The 17,819-nt window shown below is 39.4% G+C and overlaps 2 protein-coding genes across 2 annotated transcripts; both read left to right on the top strand.

The window, feature by feature from the left end:
* The first annotated feature begins 636 nt into the window (after nt 1–636).
* Nucleotides 637–2,861, top strand: LOC149251942 (cytochrome P450 750A1-like). Its single transcript, XM_089456597.1, has 2 exons — nt 637–1,661; nt 1,765–2,861. Exons 1-2 carry the CDS (start codon nt 681–683, stop codon nt 2,398–2,400), a joined length of 1,617 nt encoding a protein of 538 aa, XP_089312723.1. The 5' UTR covers nt 637–680; the 3' UTR covers nt 2,401–2,861.
* Nucleotides 2,862–5,198: 2,337 nt separating this feature from the next.
* Nucleotides 5,199–5,858, top strand: LOC149251943 (uncharacterized). Its single transcript, XM_089454033.1, has one exon. The coding sequence runs from the start codon at nt 5,199–5,201 to the stop codon at nt 5,856–5,858; it is 660 nt and encodes a 219-aa protein (XP_089310159.1).
* Nucleotides 5,859–17,819: the final 11,961 nt, after the last annotated feature.

Below are 17,819 nucleotides of genomic sequence, written 5' to 3' on the forward strand. Positions count from 1 at the left end.
ATTTCTGGCCGGAATCTTGTGAAAAAAAATTTGGCGAAATCTTGATTTGTGTTGTTTAAACTAGTTTTTGAATTACATATATATGGATTTGACACACTCAAAAACCCGTGGGGTATTTTGATTGTGAAAAGTTCAGTGATCAAACTTGTGATTTCAATGAATCTCGTTCGATTTTGAACAAGTCAAAGGGAATAACTTTGCAAAAAATCACATTTAACTACTACTAGTTGTGAGAATACAATGTGCTTGTGCCGCAGTAGTCTAAGGAGGTGGAGGAGTTGCCCGGAAAGTTATTGAAATTCCGGTCATATTTAGAGAAAATCCAGCAAAGATCTTTGTAAATCCTGTTAAACTTCAAAATTTTAGATATCCTAGACGTTTTTGATGGTGCTGAATCCATTTCCACCCTATAAAAAAATTTGAATTTTTTTGCCGAATTCCGACCACTTTTAACTCTCTCAGCAATTTCTCCGCATGGGCAAACGACTCCTTTAAGTTTAACACCAAATTAGAATTTACAGGGACTAACCCTTCAAATCCGGATTACCCTCCTCCGTAACTTCAACGTCAATAGTTTTACCGTTTTATGGTGATAAACTCACGTTCCAAAAGTTGACGACGGCTTTAAATAGAGAGTATATTTGTTGTCTTTCAACCGTGCTCTGCACACGTAGAAAACAATGGCTTTTATGAAGTTGCTTCAGAGTTGGCCCCTGTCTGCAACATTAATAACGGGTAGCGAGGGTGCTGCGACAGCGGCCATTGGATTAATAGCGTGTTTCATATTCTGGTTCTTCTCCCGCTGGATATTGTGCCACAGTAGGAATGAAAAATTGCCTCCAGGCCCTTCTCCGTGGCCAATCATCGGCAATCTCCACCAATTGAGACTTCCGGTTCACCGTGCTCTTGAGCGTCTCGCCCACAAATATGGCCCCATTTTGTATCTGCGCTTCGGCTCTGTCCCTACTGTCGTGGTTTCTTCATCTGAGATGGCCAAACAATTTCTTAAAACTCATGATTTGATATTTGCCAGCCGACCTCCATCATCGGCAGGAAAATATTTCTTCTTCGATGAGGATATTGCCTTCGCTCCTTATGGAGATCACTGGAGGAAAATGAGAAAAATATGTGTGTTACAACTTCTGACTGCTAAAAGAATCGAGTCCTTCAATGGTGTGCGAGAGGAAGAAGTGTCTGAGATGATTAGTTCGATTTGGGAGAACAGTGAGAACGGCAGAATTCCGGTGAATGTGAGCAAGGCCATATATGCTACCCTGTCGAATATAGTGTGGCGAATACTGGCGAGAAAGAAATTTTCTGACGACGACTTGGGTGCCGATGGCAAAGGATTCACGGATCTGGTGCTAAAGGTGTCGACTGCGGCCGGAAGTTTCAACATCGGAGACTTCATTCCTTATTTGGATTGGCTTGATTTGCAAGGTATAAGACGGTCCCTCAAGAAGTCCAACAAAAGATTCGATGTATTTGCTGAGAAAATCATAAACGACCATATTCATCATCGCATGGCCATGGCTTCGAATGGCGGCCAGGAAGACACAGAGCCTCGTGTTAAAGACATCGTCGATGTACTCCTTGATGTATCTGAGAGCGATGCCACGGATACAAAAATCACAAGGGCAACCATCAAGGCCCTTTTATTTGTATGCCCTTCTGACTTTTACCCATTGCCATTCTATTCCAATCCTCAAACTTGAAATATTTGAACACCCTAACATTTTGCATACTGTCTTTGAATTTCTGCAGCAATTGTTCTCCGCCGCCATGGAGACATCGGCAAACGCGACAGAGTGGGCAATGAGTGAGCTGCTCAGGCATCCCCATGCAATGAAGAAATTGCAGGAAGAGATCGAATCGGTCGTTGGCCAACATGGTAAATTAAAGGAGTCGGATCTGGCAACCATGAAATACCTCCACTGTGTGCTGAAAGAGACGTTACGGTTACGCCCATCGTTGCCACTAGCGATTCCCCATGCGTCTATGGAGGCCGTCAAGGTAGGCGAGTACTATATACCTAAGCAAACAATGGTAATCATGAACTTGTGGGCTATAGGAAGGGATCCCACTGTGTGGGGGTCAGATGCTTCGGAATTCAAGCCGGAGAGATTCATGGCGCAGTTGGAAGAACATGGTATGGATTTATCAGGAGGTCAATCAGACTTCAGAATGCTTCCGTTCGGCGCAGGAAGGAGAGGATGCCCAGGATCTGCCATGGCTATTGTTTCCGTTGAGTTTTCATTAGCTCAGTTGGTGCATACTTTCGATTGGAGAGTAGAAGGCGATCCATCACAGTTGGATATGAGGGAAGCATGTGCAACCACGATGCCCAGGCAAACTCCGCTGTTTGCTTATCCAACGTTGAGGTTGCCTCGTTGCCTTTAGAAATCCCTAAACTATCTATTTGTATACTCAGGGGTGGGGAAGTTTCTTACAAAGTATATATGTAGAATCGTTATAGCAAGTGAGAGAAGAGTTGAAATTATTAACCTTGATCTCAGATAATATGATGTGTGATGATTATTAGTATGGGGTTATTCTGAAGCAAGGTTTGTTGTGATGTAGGGTTTGTGAACCCTGATCTCAGATAATATGACGTGTGATTGTTATTAGTATGGGGTTATTATGAAGCAAGGTTTATTGTGAAGTAGGGTTTGTGAACCTTGATCTCAGATAATATGATGTGTGATTGTTGTCAGTATGGGGTTATTCTGAAGTATGGTTTGTGACTGTTATTAGTATGGCGTTATTGTGAAGTAGGGTTTGTCACTCCATACGAAGAGTTGGTTTTTATATAGTTTAGGAGTTGTTGTAAACAGTTTACTTTTATATTGTAAGAAGTTTGTCGATCTAATTGGATGTGAGAGGTTCTTTTAATTAATTGACTTAACTTAAACTTCTGTTATTTGAAATAAAACTTAATGTTTACAGTTCTACGCATTATTTGTAGAATAATGCACTCAATAGAGTTTTGGTTCGTGAATCTTTTTTTCCCTTTCTTCAGGTATGTGAAGAAATTCTAAATTAGTTGTGCTTGCAAATCTGTAATAATTCATAATATTAGATAGTTTCCAGGAGTTGAGCTGCTCTCTTCCCTTCATTATAACATTTATAGCGCTTTCCTGGTGACCAGGCCAGTCAAAGCCTTTTGATGGATCAGCTCTGGCGAGCGCTTGCAAGCACAGTTGAATTGTTTAAACAATTATTTATTTATTTTTTGAAGCGAACGTCCAAGCTGCTTTCGACTTGACTTTGTTTAATTTTCTTGCACAGTTCAATTATCCACGAGTTAGCACTTAGAAGCATTTAATTTATATAAATATAATTGTATATTTGCAGATCGACATAAAACCCCAAACCAATTGCTAAACAATTGCAGCTGGGTGCAGCGTGCCCATTAACCAAATAGATAAGCAAAAGAAGCAAAAATTGTCAAACCAGTTATCACTATAACTTTACAGAACTCTGCTATTTCACATTGTGTATGCAGATTTACATTTCAACTGTGCTATTTCACATTGTGTATGCAGATTTATATTGAAAAATATGTTAGATATATCTTAATTTATTTATTTTAATAATAAATAATAATAAAATTTGGTTACAGTGTGAAATTTAATTGGTGATGATGACTTGGTTGCTGGTTGAGGATTAGTAATGATTTAGTTGTAGGTTGATGATTATCTAACATAAACGATACAAAATGACTAATAAACCTAACAACTTTAATCAATTGTTTAATTTATATCACCATACTAATTTTATATTAATTACAAAAACATAAAACCATGGCCAATAAAATATTCAGTTAAATAGCCACAGTATGCCCGACTGCGATCGAAAATAGCCGCAGTATCTAGATCATAAAAGGTTAAATATCTGAGACCTTCATACTCTAGGATCCATCCAGCCATTTGCACAAATTAATCGTACAGCCGTTAGGAAATATTTCAACAAATACTACATATATATGAGATTTAAAAAAAAAAACGTATATGTTATTAGATAGATGTTAAGAATACATTAACGTTTTGAAAATATTGTTTAAGATGAAACAACGGCAAGTAATCCCTTCACTACCTCTCAAAAACTAAGTTATAATGAATTTTGCTCCATTCAAAAAATTATGAAAGATTCTTGTTGGTTCCTCATAAAATCAGGGGTGCCAAGATGTTGTTTTTTATAGGAATCTTAAGTTGATCCATACAATATCTGGTCGATAAAAGCAAAACCCCACTATCAATATTTCTACTTGAACATTTTTAATACTGATGATCATATTGCCCACTAGAAATAGTTGAAAATAATTAATATTATATTGTATTAGTGGAGAAATGGTTACATGGTTGTAACGTAACTCCCTAAGTTATGATTAGTTCCTAGGTTGTAGGAGTTTGTTCTCACCTCCTTATTCTTTTGACATGTATTTATTGTTTCATCCTTGACTAATTGAACTTGAGAGTGTATAATCCAGTTTGTGTAGCCTCTACGTGCAGCTTGCTCACTTGTGAGCTGCTAGTTAATTTAATTTATTTCTTTTCTTTCCAGTTTTTCTAACATGGTATCAGAGCTGAGATCTAGTGAGCCTGATTTACCTGCAAAGCCTTATTGGCTACAAAGCCTTCGTGGCTACAGAACCTTCATGGCTACAGTTCCCCAATGGCAACAGAGGAGCCTCAGTGCTCACATTTTTAATTCTAGGTGATTTAGAGTGACATACCTTACTCACAGGAGAAATTTATTTTTCTCACAGGTCTCAGCATACCTCCAGCTGAGCACAAAGCAGTCATCGCGTTTTTCAGCCTGACAGTAGCGATGATCATCGCAGATATGAAGGTCAAACCCGCGATGATGTGATCTTTACTTAGAGCGATTTTCTTCATCACCCCCAAAAATCGTGAATTTTCAGGCAGAAAGGGTGATGGCGTGTTTTTTATGGTTCTGAGCTTGAGATTTTGCCAGTTTGGTGGTGGATCTGAGTTGTAGACACAGAGATCGTGGTAGATTGGTGGCAGATCGACTAGATCAGAGGCAGATTGGGTGGATTGGTGGAAGATTAGACAAATGTGTGATCATTTCAAAGGTTCTAGTATGTTGTGAGATTGTTTTTTTTGTAGCTTCTAATTGTTCACTTGGTTAGAATCGATTGAAGGTCAGGGGATCTGGAATCCGATCAATCCAAAATGAACAATTTCACAGAAGCTTATCTCAATGAGACTAACAAACTCGATGGGATCAATTATACCAATTGGAAATTCAAGCTACATACGTTGCTTGAGGGATCGAGCGCATGGTCAATCGTTAGTGGTGATGAGCAGAAGCTGACCATTTCGGTAGGAGGTACAGTAACACTAATACATGATTGGGATAAAAGGGAGAATAAGGTGAAAGTCTTATTGAAGATGTCTGTTAAAGACAATATTATACCACATATCAAAGACTATAAATCGTACAATGAGATATGGACTACACTCAAGAACCTTTACCAGACGCAGAACACCAATCGCTTCTTGTCACTTAAAGGCAAGTTGTTTTCCACGAGGATGGAGGAGAATGAATCTGTCGTTGGATTCATTGCACGGGTCAAGGACCTAAAGGACAGATTGGGTGACATCAGGGAGAAGGTGTCTAATTCTGATCTTGTCACAATTACATTGAATAGGATGACAAATGAATACCAAATGTTCATCATAAGCTTATCAGCAAGGGAGAAAACCCCTGTATTTGAAGATCTAACAAGAATCCCGAAACAGGAAGAAGAGTGGCGGAAGAATTTGAAACCACGGAATGCCAATCTTGCTCTGATGGAGAAGAAGAAGTCATGCAAAGGGAAACAACCATAGGGATAGAAAGGCGGTGTAACTTTTTAGAAGAGACCATTTAGAGGTATGTCTCCAAGTAACAATGGTAACAAATTTGACATTAAATGCTTTTACTGTGGGAAAATTGATCATTTAGCTAAGTTTTTCTTTAAGAAATAGGAAGATGAGGCTAGAAATAAACAGAGAAAGCACACAGGGCACTTTGCCGATGAAGGTCATAGTCATGATCTTCGATTATTCATAGCTGATTATGCTCTTTTAGCTCTTGAGGAGGATGAGGCCAAAATATGGTTCGTAGATTCAGGTGCGTCATCACATATGACAGGTAATAGGCATTGGTTCGAAAATTTTGAAGAAACTACTTGTGGAGCTAACATATATTTAGGTGATGACAGAGGTTATCAGATCAAGGGGTACGGTGATATTTCGATGATGTTTCCTGATGGTAATATCATATATATTAAAAATGTGATGTATGTACCCAAGATCAAGAAGAACTTGATCTTTGTTTCAATGATGGCAGATCAAGACCTACAAGTCGAATTCTTCAGATCATACTATGTCATAAAGGACAACAAGAAGGAACCAATTGCATTAGGAGTGCATGTGGGAGGCTTGTATAGGTTGAACGTCAAGAGCATGCCACACCAAGCTCTAACTTCAACAAGGCTGACAGCCTAGAATATTTGGCATAAGAGATTCAGTCATCTTAACCTGTAAGATCTCATGCTACTAGAAAGAAAAGGTATGGTTGATGGACTACCTGCTTTTTAGAATGTTCATTTAGATTGTGATGGATGTGCATGAATTAGGGAAAATGCATAGGGAAGAGTTTCCTCTGACTGCTGATAGGAACAAAAGAGATATTGTGGAACTTGTGCATACAGATATATGTGGACCTATGCAGACTAGGTCGCTAGGTGGTGCATATTATTTTCTACCTTTTACTAATGATTGCACTAGATTCTCTTGGGTATATTTTTTAGAAAGAAGAGTCGCGCATTTCAATGCTTTAAAGAATTCAATAATATGGTAGAGAAGTACATAGGAAAATTGATTAAGATCCTCCGCTTTGATCAAGGGGGAGAATGCAAATTGGGAGATTTCATGAAATTTTGCACTAATCATGGTATTATTCAATAGTACATAGTACCTCACACTCTACAGTATAATGGAGTTGTTGAATGAAAGAACAGAACCCTTGTGGAGTACGCATGAAGTATGCTTTAAAGTAAGGGTCTATCTAATGGTTTTTGGGCTGAAGCCATTAACACTGCAGTATACTTGAAAAATAAGAGTCCAACTAAATGTCTCAATTTTAAAACTCCTTTTGAATCAATTTATGGATATAAGTCTGCAATGAATCATTTAATGGTTTTTGGGTCAAAATCCTTTTCTTATATTCCCAAGGATGATAAAAATAAGTTAGATCCTAAGGCCAAAAAATGCCTCTTTGTAGGATACCACACTGAGTTTAAAGATTATAAGTTGTTTAATCCTTTGACTCATAAAGTTTTTGTGAGTTGAAATTTGTTATTTCATGAGAAGACTAAGGAAGGAAATAAGGAGAATAGCCTTGAAGAGTGGCAAATTCCATTGTTGATGGAAGAAAGCAGTGAGTACATGTAGCAACATCAACAACAATAGAAAGGAGAAGAGGCAGGTGATGCAATTAATAAGTCAAGCCTGCTAAGGTCTGAAGCAGACAGATTTTAGGTGTCCCTTACCAAGAAAATTAGGTAGGCAGACTCAACTACCAGCCAAATTAAAATATTATGTTTTAATTTCAAACATTTTAGATGGTATAGAACCCACAAATTGTAAAGAAGTTAGTCAATCTCATGAGTGGAGGGCCACAATGAATGAAGAATTTGAATCTATTATTTGAAATAATACTTGGGAACTAGTTGAATTTCCAGAAGGAAAAATACCCATAAGCGGGGAAAATTTTAAGAACCATCCTAAATTTATATGTATAATAAATGGGCTAATCCCCATGATACATAGGAAAAATGGGAGGCGATTTTATCAATAATATAATATGTATATATAATTTTTTTAGCGAATCTCTCACCAGATTATATTATCTTGTACAGTGATGGAGAATCTTTCACTGAATTATAAAATCTTGTAAGATCTTGGCAAATATTGTACTGAATAATAAAACATTGTGAAGTCTTGGCAAATGTTTTGTTAATGTATGAAACCTTATATGATAATAAGAAAACATATTGATTAAACTATAATATACTAACATAAATGTTTGGAAAAAGAAACATAATTTTCTCTTCTTACAAACAATGTTCCAAGTTTTAGTGGCCGTGTTCGTCAAGGTTCTTACAATACACTCTTTCATATCCTTCTATTAGTTTTGATAATATTCCACAACAAAGTTCTTATAGGTGTTGATATTGCCAACGAGTTCTATCAAGGTAGGAGAGATTAATCTTTTCTCTACAACTTTTGTCAAGCTACCACTTTTTTCAAGTTATCAAATTTATTTCTTATTCCATAGACTCCAACTGCGAGATAAAGAAAAACACATCAAGTTTGTTTACCACAACACGCCAACAAGTAGCAAGCCCCAACTATATTATATAAGAAAGTATTAGGTATCCCAAGGGCTTGAAGGGGATCTAATTGAAAGAAGTGACCATTGTGAGAATCCTTCCAATCAATATATGAATATATAAATGTAGATTTATTATTATTTTAATTGGAAATCTTCAATTAAATAATAAAATTTAATTATGTCTCTCCCAATCTAAATTGCTTATTAGCGTTGTGACATGTCGATTAATTTCCTTTTTGGTGAACAATCTCCACCTTTTAGGAAAATATGGTGTAATGGCTCCAACCCCTATAGATCATTAGGACAAACTAAGAATAGCACAGAAGATGAAAGGTTGTACAAACCAACTTATTTTTCAAACAACTAATCCAACATCAATACCTAAACTTTTTCATGAAGATATCATATTGAGAATGTTTGAAAAATGGTGAGAAATCTTCTAGGAGGGTGATGTGGAAAGAGTGATAAGGTTTCATTGTTTTGAATTTTTTTTTTGTTAAATCAGAAAAAGTTAAAAACCAATATTAATGGAGATAGTGGTATTTTTTACTAAATTTTGTGAAGTGGCTAAATGTAGCTTTAACCGTTCACCTTAAGATGTTTTTACAATATAATTTCCTAAGTCTATTTAATATCTTCATTATCATAAAAACCAACCTGTATCCATCTTAACTACACATCTACCTCTCTTACGTGGATGAAATCTATTTATCCCTTTGAGCTCTTGGTAGACCCAGAATTAAGATGGATCTAAGATGATAGAATTTCCCCTTTAAATAGTCTATGCTCACATGAACACCATGGTATTACCATGGGTCAATATTATGGTTTATCATAAACCTAGAGCTTAAAAATTACTATTAGTAATTTATAAAAATTAATAAAATCAATAATTGGTTTTTATTTTATTTTTTATTTTAACCAAATTAAAATGTTTAACATACATTAAATCACGATATCAAAGACTCGCTCTGCTCTGCGCGCGCACGCCTGAGCGCCTGAGCCTCCCGCGATCTGAACCGTCTCACTCCAGCGCTCCCGCCAGCTCTAGGTCCCCATGGATCCCCCGGATCCACCAGGGGGGGATCCAGCAATGCAGCAAGCTTTTTTGAACCTGATCAAATCTCTGCCACAGCAAAGGCCAAGACCGACGGCTACCAAGTTTGTTAAAAAACTCGATGTGCTTCAAGAAGTTCTTCTGCCCCCGACCATTCCACGCATGGCAGCAATATCTCTTGCAGAGAAAGGATTAATCGGCCAGTTTACAGGATTATGGCCCTCACCCAAAACTGTGCAGCGGTGGGTGGAGAGAAATTGGGCAGACAAGACTCAGGGAAAAATCTCAATAAGGTTTTGTGGCAGAGGTTACTTCACCTTCCACTTTGAAACCAAGGAGGACAAGGATTTGATATTTAGAAATGGGCCTTACTTCATGGACTCCCGGGGTCTCTATCTCAACAAATGGACCCCGGACTTTGATCCAGAACTAGATATTCCAAGCGCTGTCCCTGTCTAGGTCAGGCTTCCTCACCTTCCCCTACATTGCTGGGGAGATGATTCGGTCAAGGCAATAGGAAACGCGGTAGGAAAATATATAGATCGCAGCGAGCCCAAGGACAACATGCAAGCCTGTGCGCGAATTTGTGTCGAAGTCGATCTGGGGCGCGGCCTACCGGAAGCAATCAAATTGAAGGTGGACGACTGGTGCCATATCCAACAGCTGGACTACGAACAGATACCCTTCAAATGCAAGGTATGTCATGAATACGGTCACTTTGCTAACAGATGCCCAAAACTTATAAATGTTGAATCATCAGAGCAGGAGGACCAGTGGGAAACGGTGAAAAGGAAAAAATCTGCCTCATCCTTCAAACAATCTGAAACTGAACTACCGGGACCATCCCACCATCATCCTTCCCATCCTCCTTCATCTCATCAGCGCCCACCCTCATCCTCTCAGCAAGCCCCTCCTCCCTTTCCCTCCTCTCCTCCGCGTTCTTCTGATCCCTCCATCCCTCCTTCTTCCAACCCTTTCGCATCCCTTTCTGAAGAAGAACCTATTCAGGACCCCTCATCAGATCAGCAAAACCCCTCATCCCCTCATCCCTCTCAGCCCTCCCCGGACACTACTTCAACAAGAATCACAAGAAGCTTATCAAAGGACCTAGGAGCATCTAGTGAGATTCCAAAAAAACATGGGCCAGGTAGGAAGTCGGCAAAACAACAAAGAGAAGAAAGCGTGCAGAAGGATATAGCAATGGGATCACAAACACCGATTGAAACCTACATCCTAGGAATCTCGGACAAGGAAAACAACATCAAAGGCAAAGAGAGGCGAGCACCTCTGCACACCACCGGTAAATCATGATGAAAGTGCTGTCTTGGAACAGCAGGGGACTAGGGCACCCCTCCAAAAAAGCTGCCCTCAAGGAGTTAATTCAAAGTGAAAAGCCTGATATCTTACTCATCCAAGAGACAAAATTAGAACAGTCCGAAATCAGCAGACTCATTGGCCAACAAAATCAGTACGGTGGTTGCACCAGTGAAGCAAGAGGAGCTTCAGGAGGTATTTTAACAATGTGGAATATCAGCAAATGGAGCTGTAGCTCCGTCAAAACACAACAGCATTGGATAAGTGTTAAATTGGAAAGCAAGGACAATGGCATTGATGTTAAAATCTACAATATCTACTCTCCTAACCACTACAGGGAAAAAGAAGTATGTTGGACCACCCTAGAGGAAGATTTAGAAGAAGACCATGGTAACAACCTCATCCTAGCAGGGGACTTAAACCTGGTCATGCACTCAAATGAGAAAAGAGGAGGGAACTTCAGCGCTGATCATTTCCGAAACCGGCTGGAACACATCATGCAAGAAAAAGACTTGGTCGATTTAAAGCCCAAGAATCGCAGGTATACTTGGAGCAATAGGCGGTTGGGAGCAGGTAACATTATGGAAAGACTTGACCATTTCCTTGTTAACATCGCCTTTCTGTCCTCCTTCTCCAACGGGCAGTCAGACATCCTCAATACTTCCGCCTCGGATCACTACCCCATCACCCTTACTCTGCAAAGCCAAAGCCACCTCGGCCCCCTCCCTTTCAAATACTCCTCTCTTTGGAATCAAATTCCTGCTGCCCGAGATATAGTTAAACAAGCTTGGTCTCAGCATGTGGAGGGCTCCCCAATTTACATTTGGGAAACAAAATTGAAGCAAACAAGGCAGGCACTCAAGTCATGGGCAAAGACCAACTACAAGGAACCCGAGGCATTAAAAAAGGATATCAAACAAAATCTTGAAAAAATACAGCAAAGTATTGAAGCGGAAGGACTCACTCAGCAAGCAAGACAAGAAGAGATCAGATTGTATGCAGAGCTGCGCCAAACAGCTAGAGACGAGGAGATCAAATGGCGGTTAAAATCAAGGCAGACCTGGCTGCGTGAAGGTGACAAAAACACCTCTTACTTCCATAAACAAGCCACAATCAGGAAGGCAAGAAACACAGTTAGCGCAATCAGAGATAGTGAAGGGAACAATCATGAGACTCAAGACTCCATAAAAGCTGCCGCAACCTCCCATTTCAAATCTCTCCTTACAGAGGACAAAAATGAGGAGGATTTCTCAAATTTCCTCCATCATATGACCAAAGAAGTCACTCAAGAAATGAATAACAGCCTCACCCAAGAAGTTGAGGAGGATGAAGTCAAAAAGGCCGTCTGGAGCCTCCATCAGGACAAAGCTCCAGGTCCTGACGGGTTTCCTATCAGCTTCTTCAGAGAATATTGGCCAATGATTAAAAAAGACCTCCTCAAGATGATTCGTTGGGTCCTTAGGAAAGGCAAACTAGGGGGCTACACCAACTCAACGTATTTAGCTCTCATCCCAAAAGAGAACAGGCCGACCACTTTCTCCAGATTCCGGCCCATTTCCCTTTGCAATTCCGCTTATAAAATAATCACAAAAATCTTGTCTTCAAGACTCAAGCCTCTACTTCCTTCCTTAATTTCTGAAAATCAGGGAGGTTTTTTAGCCAATAGGCACATCTCTGACTCCATTCTTTTGGTTCAAGAAGCCATCCATTCTAGCCTTAGTCGAAAGGAAAAAGGATTCATCCTTAAACTTGATCTTGCCAACGCCTTCGATAGAGTCAGACACTCCTTCCTTCTTGCTGTTTTGAACAAACTGGGATTCAATACCTCCTTTATAAATATGGTCAAAGCTTGCATCTCTAGTCCCTGGATTTCTCCTCTGGTGAATGGAAGACCTTGTGCAGCCTTTCAATCCTCCCGAGGCCTTAGGCAAGGCTGCCCCCTATCCCCTTACCTATTCATCCTCATGGCTGAATCCCTCAGCAAAGCCTTGGATTACAACCGAAGAATAGGCCTAATCACAGGTATCCAATTTGCGCAGGGCACAAAGAATATTAATCATTCCCAATTCGCTGATGATACCCTCCTGATGGGTGGAGCTTCGAACACCATTGCAAGGCGCTTCAAAAAGATCATGGACCAATTCATGGACTACTCTGGAGGAAGAATCAATCAAGTTAAAAGCTGCATCTATGGATGGAATGCAACAGCTCACACCATTCAAAGCATTGCAAATATATTAGAGGTCTCATACAAGCTCGAATGGAGTCATTTCACCTATCTAGGGATGCCGGTGAGTATGGGTCCCCTGAAGACTGAAACTTGGAACGAAATCCTTGACAAAATCAAAAGGAAAATCCAGCAATGGGGAACCATGTGGCTGAACCCAGCAGGACGTCTTGTACTTCTCAAATCAGGTTTGATTACTCTCCCCATCTACCGCTTTTCATTGTTACAAGCTCCGATGATTTTCCATCATAAATTGGAAAAGGCCCTTCGACATTTCCTCTGGCAAGGAGGGAAATCGGAGAAGAGAAAGTTCAACCTGGTTGGCTGGAAAAATGTTATCCAGCCCCAAGAAAAAGGAGGCCTCGGAATAAGGTCCCCAAAACTTTTGAATTTAGCTCTCGGGGCTAAAATTGTTTGGAGACTAATCACAGGGGACACAGCTTGGTGGAAATCAGTTTTAGAAGCCAAGTATCTCAGCAGTACCAGGCACAAGCTTCTGGAAACTAATATACCCAACAGAGACAGCTCCAACATCTGGAAATTATGCAAGAAAATTATCCCACTCATGGCCCAACACATCTCCAAAGTACCAGGAGGGGGAAGCAGCATCAGTATTTCTAAAGACAGAATCCTAGGTCAGAGCCCTATAGGATCCAATATAGAAGCAGTTCCAGCCATAAACTGGTTAAACAACAGAGGAATATGGAGCTTAGCCCAAATCACTAAGTGGGGAAGCTCCTCCCAAGCTTGGATTGGTTGGACTTTGCCGGACTACCCAAGGGATCTGGAAACAAGTTTCAAAGCTCTAAAAGACCAATTGCACAGTAAGGCTCCGATTCATAAAGGAGGCAAAGATAGCTATCGCTGGGACCCCACAGGAACCATGTACACAGCCAAAGCAGGGTATCACCATTTATGCAAAAGTGCCTTCCCACAGGACATCTGGAGCCATTGGAGATTGGTTTGGAAAGCGGAAGCCCCCCCTAAAGTAAAATTCTTCTGCTGGCTCCTCCTGAAAGGTAAGATTTTAACAGCTGAGAACCTAAAAAAAAGGGGCATCCTAGGCCCTTCCAGGTGCCCAAATTGTCTTCAAGTTGAAGAAACAATGCAACATTTGTTTATGGACTGCCAAGTGGCCGCAAAATGTTGGAAAGATATCGCTTCAGTAGGGGGAGCAGAATGGAATCCTAAGTCATCCATAGTAGAGACAGTCCAAAATTGGAAGAAACTTTGCCCATGGAAGAGCAAGAAGAGTACACTATCACAGAGGATATGGAATACTTTACCATTAACTCTTCTATGGAGCATATGGTTAGCTAGAAACAAGAAAGTTTTCCAAGACAAAGGACACAACTCCAAAATTATGTGTCATAAAACCATCAGCTTAGCGGTAGAAGCTGTTACAATTCGCACCCACAGTAAAATCAACCTCAGCAACTACAGTGCAGAAGAAAGAAATTTGATTAATTATGGTAGCATCATCAGCGCCCAAGATCAAGAAAAAGAAAATTCGAGCCTGAAGGAGTCAACTACAGCTTGGAAGCTGAGGCCTAAGGAAGAAGAATTTGCTCTATGGCTGAGCAACTGCAACAGATATTGCCTCTTTTTCGATGGTGCCTCAAAATCTAATCCTGGCCTTGCAGGCGCAGGAGGCCTCATATGCAACGCAAATGGAGAGCCTATCTTGCACTTCGAATGGGGATTGGGTGATCTCTCTAACAATCGGGCCGAAGGTCTGGCCTTATTCCAAGGACTCAATCAAGTGATCAAACTGGGCATCAAGAAAGTGAATGTTTTTGGTGACTCTGCAATTATTATCCGGCTCATGGAGCAAAAGCGGAACTCACCAAACATACTGCTGCAACAAATCAACAACAGGAACCAAGTTCTACATAGCATGCTGGAGGAAGCCCATTATTATCACATCCTAAGGGGTCTCAACAAAAAAGCTGACCACCATGCCAACAAGGCCTGTGATCGACCCAAAGGCCAGCTTAGCTGCAATGATAACTTAACTATCCAATCGCTGCCATGAAAGACGCACATCTAATCAGCATGCGGGGCACCCTACCCAATAGAATCTGCCACAGCAACCAAATCACCAGAACAGAGGTCAGAACAGATCAGATTGAAAGGAATTGTTTCAGAAGCTGGCTCAGAATCTCAGTCCAAGGCAGGGGAATCAAGATCCACAGAACAGAAAATCATCCTTGTCACAAAAAAATCGATCACAGCCAAGATACGAGCAGGAATAGTCAGTGGAGCATCGGGATGTGCAGATCCCTCTCCCGCCTTTGTATCCATAGAAATTCGTTATATACCCCTGTAACGCAACAACTACATCCCACAGTCGAAGTTCATTGCGGTAAGCTTGAGAGAGGAGTCTATTTTGCAGCATATCTCTGTAAGTCAGAAAGAGGAAATGCAGTAGAGCGTGATAGAGGATCCGTTTTCACCCTGTTAAAAAGTGAGAACGCTGTCGAGCCTAACCGATCCCCAAGTGGTATGCGAGACAGCTTCAGGCATTTAAATCGCATTCTTCTAAGTGCTCTTAACACTACCGAGAGCCTGAGTAGAACTACTCCTATTAGTAGCAAAGTGAATCGACAACATCAAGAATATAAGCAAAGAAACAGTGCCATTACCCAGACAAAGAATTCAATGGAACGCCCAGAACAACTCAAGCAAATGATGGACAAGAAAGATGCTACATCCTCCTCCAGCGCCAAGCCAATCGAAGCTGACCAGGATCCAGAGGGATCAACTGCAAGAAAGATGAGCCACATCGAGATTGATTAGTCATGTTTTGTAAATGTAAATTTTGGGGACGGCAGTATGTTAAAATCTATAGTAGTATAAGTAGCAATAGGAACAGTCCAACCAAAGTAAGAACCAAGGAAAAATTCCTTTTTGTAATTCCTTGGCTTCAAAATCCTCCTGAAGCATCTTATGTAAGGCATTTAGCCTCCTCTTTTTTTTCAGATTAATACATAGCACCCGACCTTTGTCTAAAAAAAAACATACATTAAATCACAACATCCATTTTTACTCTTGATCCACCAAGCCCCGAGAGGGATCAAATATTTTTTCACTCTATGCTAGTTTGCATATCACGATATTTGATACCTCTTGGAGCTTAGTAGATCCAGAGTAAATATGGATCTATGCTGGTTTAATTCCTCCATTTAAATAGACTACATTCCAGGTGAATACCATGGGTCAATACCATGTGCCATTTTTATTTTTATTAATACTACTATTAGGGTTAATAATGTTTTTTTGCATGGTATTAATAATAATCTAGCCCATGGTATTTGGCCCATAGTATTTTGCCCATAGGATTCACCTAAATATAACGCATTTTTTGAGTATTCGTAAATATAGCGTGACTTATGGAGTAAATATAAAAAATGTTATATTTGTTTAGCATACCTCTCGTTTATTTATACTTTTATTAATTTACCATACCCTTTTACAAATATGGTATTTGTCCCATAGGATTCACTTAAATAAAACCTCTTTTTTGAGCCTTCATAAATAGAAAGAGGGTTATGGACTAAATATAAAAAGAGGTTTTATTTATTTACCATACGTCTAGTTTATTTATATTTTTATTTATTTACCATACCTTTTGAGTAAGTATAAAAAGAGGTTTTATTTATTTACCATACCTCCACTTTATTTATATTTTTATTTGTTTACACCCTTGCATGTATATAAGGTGACTTATGGAGTAAATATAAAAAATGTTTTATTTATTTACCATACCTCTCATTTATTTCTATTTTTATTAATTTACCATACCTCTTTTATAAATATGGTATTTGGCCCATAGGATTCACTTAAATAAAACCTATTCTTGAAAATTAGGGTGAATGGAAGTTTGTATCTCCCAATTTCAAGGGCTAAATTTACCTTTTTTACCCTCTCCCTTAAAATAATGTGGGCTATTTGAGGTGCTTTGTAAAAATGTACTTCGATACAAAATATTGGCCCACTAAAAATTTAAAACCCCTTAATTTCTCCAAAGGGCGAACATTCACCCCTAAAATTTTCCATGCCCATAGGTTGCAAGTGGCTTTATAAACCTAAATTTAATGTAGATAGGAGTATAAAAAAGTTTAAAGCTAGACTGATAGCAAAGGGTTATTCACAGAGAGAGGGAATTGACTATGAAGAAACCTTTGCTCCTGTAACCAAATTGAATACTACTAGAATGTTAATTGTTGTAGCTACAAAACATGAGTGGAAGCTACACCACTTAGATGTTAAGTTTGCATTTCTAAATGGTGATTTAAAGGAAGAGGTTTATTTAATGCAGCTTGAAGGGTTTGTTAAACAAGGGAAGGAGCATTTAGTTTGTAGATTGAAAAAGGCCCTTTATGGTTTAAAACAGGCACCCAGGTCTTGGTATGAGAATATTGACTCATTTTTCTTACAACATGGTTTTCATAGTAGTAACAATGAACCAAATCTATATACCATGTATGATGAACAAGGGAAGATAATTTTGATTTCCTTTTATGTGGGTGACATGATTATAATAGGTAATGCAGATGAATTAATCAAAGAAATCAAATTTCATATGTCACAGGTTTTGAGATGAAAGACCTCGAAAGTTTACATTACTGTCTAGGTTTGGAAGTGTCGAGAGACCTTGGGAAGACTTTTCTTACTCAAGGGAAGTATGTTAGAGGACTGCTCAAAAAGTTCATAATGGAACCATGTAAGACAACATTAGTACCTTTGTAGTAGAACCTGAAATTGTGCAGAGATGATGGCTCTAAGGAGGTGGATGCTACTTTATATAGG

The sequence above is a fragment of the Pinus tabuliformis genome, chromosome 7 (assembly GCF_031772625.1).
Source record: "Pinus tabuliformis cultivar Carrire ecotype Pingquan chromosome 7, CPIR1, whole genome shotgun sequence".
Lineage (NCBI taxonomy): Eukaryota > Viridiplantae > Streptophyta > Pinopsida > Pinales > Pinaceae > Pinus > Pinus tabuliformis.